Source organism: Plectropomus leopardus, chromosome 18 (assembly GCF_026936395.1).
Source record: "Plectropomus leopardus strain MGB_pleo_1.0 chromosome 18, ASM2693639v1, whole genome shotgun sequence".
Classification (NCBI taxonomy): Eukaryota; Metazoa; Chordata; class Actinopteri; order Perciformes; family Serranidae; genus Plectropomus; species Plectropomus leopardus.
In genome coordinates, this window is record NC_142193.1 from 18,536,388 (window position 1) to 18,545,410 (window position 9,023).

At 40.0% G+C, this 9,023-nt stretch overlaps 1 protein-coding gene across 2 annotated transcripts in view; it reads right to left on the bottom strand.

The window, feature by feature from the left end:
- The window catches only part of LOC121956801 (ubiquitin carboxyl-terminal hydrolase 22-like), a 32,400-nt gene extending 26,811 nt beyond the window's left edge, over nucleotides 1-5,589 (bottom strand). The window contains exons 1-2 of one of the 2 annotated variants that reach the window (XM_042505196.2): nucleotides 5,104-5,589; nucleotides 4,189-4,221 (exon numbers count right to left, since the gene is read on the bottom strand). In XM_042505196.2, coding sequence (XP_042361130.1) covers nucleotides 4,189-4,221; nucleotides 5,104-5,223 — 153 coding nt within the window. In that variant the 5' untranslated portion in view covers nucleotides 5,224-5,589. The remainder of the gene's footprint in view (nucleotides 1-4,188; nucleotides 4,222-5,103) is intronic. The other variant, XM_042505197.2, reaches the window with a different exon arrangement.
- Between the last annotated feature and the right edge of the window lie 3,434 nt (nucleotides 5,590-9,023).

The window sequence follows — 9,023 nt, forward strand, 5'->3', positions numbered from 1 at the left end:
CCACCATAGCCATTCACAAACTATAAATTATAAATATGACTGGAGTCAGGCCTAAAGAGGAACGAAATCAACTTTTAAAAGCATGGGCAGGTTTCTGTCATCAAGATGTGCTCACATGCTTCTGCGCAAGTCTGCTTAAAAGGCACTAGGCAATCTGTTGTAACATGAATCTCAATTAGGGGGGGAAATATAAGAAATCTTTGCAGACAAAGGCACACTAATGCTCACGTGCTGTACTCAAACAATCGGTCACTAGCTGTAACACACTCACAACAACACAGTGATAATAGATTAAGAGATGGGAACTGTAGTAAAGACAAAGGCAAATAGGAGGGGAAGGACGTTAGAACAATAGTTCCCCCTCGACGATCTGAAATGGAGTCCACATGACACAAACTGACAGTCTACCGTGGGTGTAGCACCTCTGGCTATATGGCATGTAGCACACCTCGACCAGAACAGAATATAATGAAGCATGGATGCAGAAAATAAAATCACGTATGATTTTACGTCTAATAAGATATAAGAGAAAAACACTGTTGCATAATTGTTTATTCTTGCAATCTCCCTTAGTGGGACATTTTTACACTGTTAGGCCTACATTTCTTTTTTTTGTCATCGGAGAATTTGTGTATTATGCAATTAGGAAATTATTTAGAAACACATGGTGCTTATGCACATGGGAAAATTGAGACATGAGCCCCTTTTACACTGCCTGTTCAAGGTGAAAATATTTTGCCATTATGGCGCCTTGCCATTCTGTATGAAAGGTAAGATTGTGGAATGAGGACAGATTTGTCTCGCGTTTGAGCTGGGGAGGTAGTAACAGCCCCGAAACAGTGTCTACAGACACTTTTACAGAGAAGTTTCAAGGCTGGAATGATGTGCCGTTATGTCGCCTTGCTGTTCTGTACATAACGTATGATCGCAGAAAGGGAGGACAGAGTTGTCTCATCTTTAATCTGCTACGGGAGGTAGTAACAGTGCCAAAATGGTATTTCGCTGCCAGGCTGGATGGGATCATTGGTAGCACTGATGTGGCGTTCTGATGTGTTATGCTTGCAACCTAACGCAGGTGAATTAAAAAGCAGCTGCAAACAGTTAGCAGCTAGTTCAAAGAAGAAAAATTAAACATCTCCAAATTGGAAAACAATGACATTCAGGAGCTCATTAATCTCTGAGCAGAAGGCAAGATTAGCTGCCATATAACAGAGACATTAAATGATTGTTATTGCCATGTTAAGGCCATTGTCATTGCTTATAAAGCGCTGCAGACGTGTGTGTTATATGTCATAGAAGAGGCCGACGCTGCTGTGTTACATTTCATGCCTCTTTTGTTTCCACTATGCCAGTATGCTGTCTAAAATCACACACTGGAGCAGCATGATGCTGTCATTGTTTGCTTCTTTGTAAAAATGCAAGGGTGACATGACTCCACAGTGGCCCTAAAGCATAACATCTTGGTAAAAAGAGTAAGAGGACATCAGACTCAAGGCCTGAAGGAGTCTAAAACAACGTCAAATTTGTCACCAAGTTAAAACCATAAGTTATGGCTAACGCTGTGCAAGTTCCAGAGTGCACGCTCTCATACGCTGTGTTAGTGTAAGCCCACATGCTCATCCCAAGCTAATGGGGCATTTCATCTAGGACCAACATGCCAAAGAAATATTAATTAATGTTTCTTAATTAAGGATAGCTGATCCCAAGCCGCACTGAGTTTCCGATGTCATCTCTGCAAACTCCTACCTCTGGCACTCTTTCTGCCATTTGTTACCCATGAGGGTTTTAGATTGTGAATGCAGAGCAGGTGACAGATTTTCCACTAATGTCCCCTGCACATTGCCTGGGAATTGATTTTCACTTGAGGTAGAGAGGGTGACAGCTTGCAGGGAGGCTGTGGAGGACAGACTACAGGAAAAGGAAAAAAAAATGGAGAAAAGAGCAGGTGAAAAACAGCAATTCAGGATAAAAAACACTCGCCAATGAAACCTGGTCTGAATACAATGTTGAAATGCATTTTTTCAATCCCTCAGTCTCTGAATGGCAATGTTTTTCAACCTTCCTCTAAGCAGACAGTGCCTCGTCTACTACAGTGCTTGCTGTGTAGTTGTCGTTATCTTACCATTGTAAGACGAATTGTGTGAAGCAGTGAGGCAATGGGCTCTTTTTTTTTTTTCAACCATGCTAAAATTCAGAGTTCCCCTCAATGCCACTGTAATCTATTCAAACATCTAAACAAACAAATTTGTGTGTGTATTTTTATTCTACAATGTTAAAATACCAGGATGTTAGTCTTTGGGCTCATAATTCAGGGCTGAGCAAATTCAGAGACTGCCTCACCTCAGGAGAATGCGCTGCATGTGTACCACTTGAGCAGCACTACACCTGCTCTGCATGTCAGAGTAGTTAGGTGGTAAAGAGCCTCGGTGAAGGGGGTGAGTCACAAGACTCATACTCCCATAGCCATCCTGGAGTGCAATTAGACAGCAGAGAGAATACTTCATTCAGGAGCCACTCTCCTTTCTCTGTATATCAATCACCTGCGCCATCACTGTCTGAGCCCATATGGGCAGAGCAGAGGCACTGCATACACACCAGAACAGATGTCAGACAGCTGTTAAACAACAACATCATAACACAAAGCTAAAAGGATGGTTTTTCTAAGGAAAACTGACCTCAAATGTTATTTGTCAATCAACATTACTGTAAAAATTGTATACAGTAATGCAACAGCACAATCTTTCAGGCACAGAAAATGGAGAAAATCTACACATATCTACATTTCTATTATAAAATGAATATAAACAGAGGCTTGCCCTCCATTTTTGCTACATTACAGCCAAAAATACACCTGTAAAAGGTACTATTAGATACAGCACTGGTATTACTGCAATGTTTCAATGACAGAAACATAGCAAGGCCTGTTATCAGTGACAGTTATGTAAGATTATTTCAAGATTTCAAGGCCACAGATGTACTGCGGCGCAGTGGCATGTGAAAGGAACTAGATGGTGCTCATTTTTAAGAGAAAAAATGCACTGACAGAATACATGGACTGATGGAGGACAGAGCATAAAAATACAATGCAATACAGTCTGAAACTTACAATGACGGGTTCAAAGTGTGCAGAAAACCTGCTCCCAACAGCTCAACCTTGGTGCAAAATTGTCTTTGCACGCTGTCTAACCTTGAGGAGTATGACAGTTCCAGGCTTCACACCTTGGGGACTGATATTCATGCAGCATGCCAGCACGTACAAGGCATAGCAGAAAAATAGGGAAGAGATATTTTATCATATACATCTCATATACTGTCAGTGTTTCTCTCAAAATTTTTGTCTCAGGCCAATCTTAGGTGAAAAGTGTTGGATGCTGCTGAAGCACTGGTTTTGGTGCTGGTCATCTAGGCAAAAAAACAGTAGTGGTGATGGTGCTGATACAGTGAGGTTATCAAAATTAATACGATTTCTCAAAAGTAAGTGACAAGAAAGGTCTGCAACAGCTAAACGTGCCTACAGTGTTGGGCAGAACATGGTGAATTGCTAAGAAGTGAGCAACAGAAAGCACCGCTGACCAGTGTTATTCCCGTGACAGACTGACTGAGCTCCCGCTGATTGCTTTCTTGTCAGGTAGAGTATGAGAACGACAGGAGACAGTCGATATTAACATTCATCAAATGCTGGTAAAATTGTTGCAGTGTCACCCACTACACTGCCTGATATCCTTCTAGGGACTGTCTCATACATTTTCAGATGCACTTTTTCATTCTGATGCATATCCCGCTTTAAAAAAGAGGCATGGCTAAAGACAATGTTAACCTCGAGCTCAAACTAAAGCATGTCACTACAACACTGTACAAACAAAAGGGTCATCGACCATTTGGCATAAGCTATTTGCTTTGACATGCCTGCAATGTATCTGAGCTATGCTTTTGGCTGCTCTTCCGCTCATATAGTTCAGCCTCCCACCCAGTGATCTCACTCACTGTAAGTGTGTATCACAGCAGATACAGGGATGGGGCTGAATTCTTCCGCTATGTAGGTTTACATCTAATATTCAGTCCATTAAATGAGAAGGCACTGAGGCACACAGATAGGTGAGCAAGAGGAGAGAGAAAGCAAGCCAGCTGGTATTCATCAGAACTACAGTATGTCAGTGAAGATGAGGAGGGGGATAAGCATCAACTCACCAGCTCTGTCCATCCTGCATCACTCTGAAGCACCTATTTTATCACAACGACATAAAAATGTATGACATATATAAGAAAAGCATGGATTTACTTTGAAACAGTCAAGCAAGCTACAAAATATTGTTAAACTACAGTAAAATTTAAGCTTCTTAAATGGATATCATGGCATAAAAAACAAACAAAAAGCAGGTTTATGTTGACAAAAAATAGATAAGGAGAAAGGGTGGGAAAGTGAAAGAAACTGCAACACAGTCCAGTGATGACATCACATAGAAAGCTATTCGGAGCTGTGTAGGCCGAGCAGGTGTGGGATAAGCCCAAAAAGAAATTGGCATAGAAGTAATCAGCTGACATCCCAGCATCCAAACTCGTGAGTGAATGACCAGTGAAGAAAAAAAACACACTGTCCAGGGATGCCCAGAAGAGAACCGCTACTCTGTGGCCCCAATGTGAGCGTGTGTAGAGACACAATGGGTACATTTGGGGTGGTAATGTTAGCCCATGGCCACAACTCTCCCCAAAGCCAAGTTTAGCCATGCAGCTAACTGTAAGGCATTTACCAAACCAAACCGCTAAGCTAACCTAGCCCACTGGCTCAAGACAAAAAGGTTGAAAAAGCATTGCTTGAGCTAATAAAGATACGTTAAAGATAGCAGAGAAGTCTCCGCAGCAGCTCACCAAGCAGAGTCTTGCTAGCTAACTTACCGGTGGAAACCTAGCTGGCTAACCCAAGTACTAGCAATATTACTGCTGCAAGAGTACAGCTTCACTAAGACCGTAATTTTGTTACACCCGTTCAGTGATTGTGCTTCATGTGGGACATCACTTGCACATCAGTTCTGTGTCTGTCTGTGCCACATGTAAATTATTTTACTTTTGTTTCTGAAGCTAACATTGCAGTTCCTGTGTTTTTACCTTGCGTCTCCTGGTCTCAGCAGTACCACTCCAAACAAAGCATTGGTATATGACTCGAAGATTTTGTTTCCAATTATCCACCTTATAACCGTTCACATGGGAGCACCCGGCCGGACTCATGACAGACAAAACATTCGGTTTGGGTTTTTAGGTGACAATGAAAAGTCTCCTGGATGATTCACTTAGCTAGCTAGCTAGCACGAACTGTTTGTCCAGAAATGGTTTCCGTTTGGAAATGGGACAATCGATGTTAGTATCCAAAATGCTCCTCGGGCATCTGACAAACACGGTCTTTGATTAACTAGCTACACATCTGTTCATGTAGTCACCTAACGAAATTATCACTTCACTGAAATTTCTGCTCCCCTTGCTGTTTTGACAGTTGCCTTTTCCTTTAACGTTAGCTCCACTTCCACTCTCACGATTAGTTAGCTTTCTTTCTCTAGTTAGCCTGCTAACACTCAACTACAGCTTCACAATGCCCGCCCAGCGTGCACCGTGATTTGCCAACACAAAGACGTTACGTCATTACGTCGGGTTTAGAGCACGTTGGGTGCGCTCGGTTTGTACGCCGGTGTGTTCCGTACTGGTGAATTTTGGATTTCAAACATAGGATGCATCGATGACGTTGCTTTAACAAAAACACCTCCCATTCAGAGTAGTGTGAAATCTGTGACCCATCCCCAAATTTACAACAATATTATTCTGAATGGTGCAAATCTGTGCTTTTTTTAAACAGGCCAACACCAACTCGTTTGTTATTGCCCTTAATTTATGTCAATCATTAATGATCATGTTGCTGATTGTTATGTTTTACAGATACTTCTCTGTCTCATGGATGCAGGTGTTGGATGACACTCATAACGTTCTCAGAAATGTCAGTATTTGTGTTTGAGTGTGTGACACCTTCAGAGGACAAACTAAATATTTTAATCTCAACATCAGAGAAATATGCTCCTCTATTTATTTAGGAATAGGAATAACCTACAAACGCTCAACCCTTTTAGCATCATTAATATAAGGCTACCACCTAGTGGTGATATGGTATACGTAGTCAGTGAAGTATAAAACACCCAACTTTAATGTCAGGTTGTGGTGGATGAAGTACCTGGAAGTACAGATATCTTACCAGAAAATGGCTTTGGAGGAAGTTAGAGTCGCCTATTAGAATATCACTTCAGTAAAAGTCCTAAAGTATATGATATTTACACACAACCTTAAAATGGAGTGTAACTTACACTTGAAGAAAAACAACATCCTCTTTACAACTTAAATGATTTAAAGAACAATATCCAGTTTTTCCTTCCTCCCTATTCCTTGATACGTCTGCCTGTCCCCTTCTCCCATACTCCTTTCCTTCCCTATTTTGTGGTAAGTAACTAGATGCATAGGAGAAATGTAGTGGAGTATCTGACAGCTGACAGAAATAATTCAAATACAGATACATTAAAAGTGAAAAGTAAAAGTGAAAGTTGACAGAAATATAAAAACTCAAGTAAAGTAGCCTACAGATAACCCCCCCCAAAAAAAATTTTTTTTTAAGTGCTTAGGCTGATAATAGGCTTAATTTATTACATTACTGAAACACGCAAATAGGACCAAGAGCCCATGCAGGCTTCCCTACGAAAAAGCCCCTACATATTTCTATTGAAGTGGTTCCCAACCGGTCCAGCCCCAGAGTCCAGATTTCTTCTTTGGCATTAGTTTGAGGTCCACACATTAGATAAAATAACACACTTCTAATTTAATTTCACAACATGTAAACGAGATATTGCAGGAATAAACGGAAGTGGAACTTCAAAATAAAAGCTCTGTATACAATTATGAGTCCATTGCAGTCCATTCAGAATGGATCTGCAACCAATGTTTTGTTTGGACATTAGTTTTGACGGACATGGAGGCAAAACCCAGACATAAAGTTGATGTTGCTGGATGCCAGTAAGTTTAGGGACTGTATTTTATTTATGAGAGTAATGGTGTGGCTGGGGTGTGACTTGTGTTTTTTTTTTTTTTTTTTAATGTTTTTTTTCTTTCCATTCATATTACACCACTTGCACCATATTTACCATTTGCATTTTTTAACAATACATACGTAACATAAATACATCATATCAACAGAACTACTAATTTATGTCATGGTTTGTTTGTTTGTTTTAAGGATTTTACATTCTCACTGAACATAGAGAGTCAACAGTTTATGCTACTACATGGGTCAGAGTGGGGCACAGACCAGGACAAAACCACAACCATGTGCTGTATGGCCTTTAACACAATTTGGGTTTCTAAATGAAGAGCCATAGCTGTATATGTACTCACTTATTTGTACCTGAAAAGGGGGAATGGTAGATTGTTTCAGACTGGTGAGATCTGGCTTTGGATGGATTTAAACAAATTATAACAAGTCAAAATAATATAAAATATGTAGAGTATCACTGTTCCCTTCTCATCATCAGCTGGTAGTTGAGATAGCAGTAATGAACTGGATCTGCACCTGAGAAGACGATGACCCAGAGCAAACAGCTGGACATGAGTTTATTCTTTATTTTCTACTTATCTGGGTCTGGCTGGCATGATTTACAGCCCTAATTTTGCCCCCAAGATTAATTTAAAAAATGCAATTCAGGCATGTTCATGAAATTGTGACCAAAAGTGTCAAGTCCCTCGATTGTTCACTTGGGGGCAGTGCAGATCCGTTTATTTTCACTTACATTTTGTAGCTCTCAGAGGGAAATTTTGCTATTACCCATAGGACTGCCTCTAAACCTAGTAACAGTATAATTAGTTTCCAGCTTCCTCCTCCATCCTGTATGAATAAAAATGTTTGTCATTCATAAATCTTGAAATAAAGTCATATATACAAATTACATGAACTGTATGTACATTTTCTGACTTCTCCAACACAGACTGTTTTTTACATTATCATTTTTTGTTTTTTTATTTTTTTTCTGTGTAAATAAATTAAGGATAAGCATTTTACATATATCAGTCAGAGTGTGACTTTTGGATGTTTGCACTGACATTAGGTGTTTAGTATCAACAGGAAAGACAAATAAAGTCATGTTTAGGACTATAAATTCATGGAAACACAGAATGCATATGTTATTATGTACAATAGATTACAAATCAAACTAAAGACTAGTAACACCAACTGATCAATAGAGAAATTGGCACAAACAAGCTAGTGTGTCTCTAAGTTTTAAGCTTCAGTCAGCTGCTGTTTTAACAGAAGAATTACTGTCACAGATTATTCTGTTTATCATGGAGAAACAACACATGTTCTCATCTCAGACAGTTGGCGAGGTTTTAGGGACAGGCCCCCAGCATATTGGTGGATATCTCACAAACAAGACAGCAAAGACAGCAACGTGTTCACATTTCATCGTCTATTTCCATAGATTCAGTTCACAGATGGGTATCAATCAACACTGTGCTGTTAAGGAAAAATCTTGTTAATGACTTCTAACTTATTTTTCAATTGACTAAGGTATTTGGGAAGAGGTAAAAACAACACATGGGTAGATTTATAAACTAGAGAATGCATTTTTGAGAGAAAACTGCAGTAGCTGCTGAACGGCACTGTTGGGTGAGCAGCCAGAAGCTTAACTGTGTTATTTGAAAAGCTGGGTGCTGAGCTAAACTGATTCTTGTATGGCTAAGAGCTGTAGAGCATTGCAGGAAAAAAGGCTGGGAGATGAACTGCATTGCTCTCTTAACTTTGTATGAGGGAGCAGGGGAAGGAAGAGTTGGAATAAAAGGAAAGACACAAAGGTAAAGATAGTGTAAGTAATGAGAGTGATAGTGTTAGGACTTAAATGAGCTTAAGAGTACAGAGAAGGAGTTGAGGTGTCATTCAAGTTGGATTAAGGGTAAACTATCAGATGTGGTTCCATAGAGCCCTATAAGCACTATCATGCACTAGT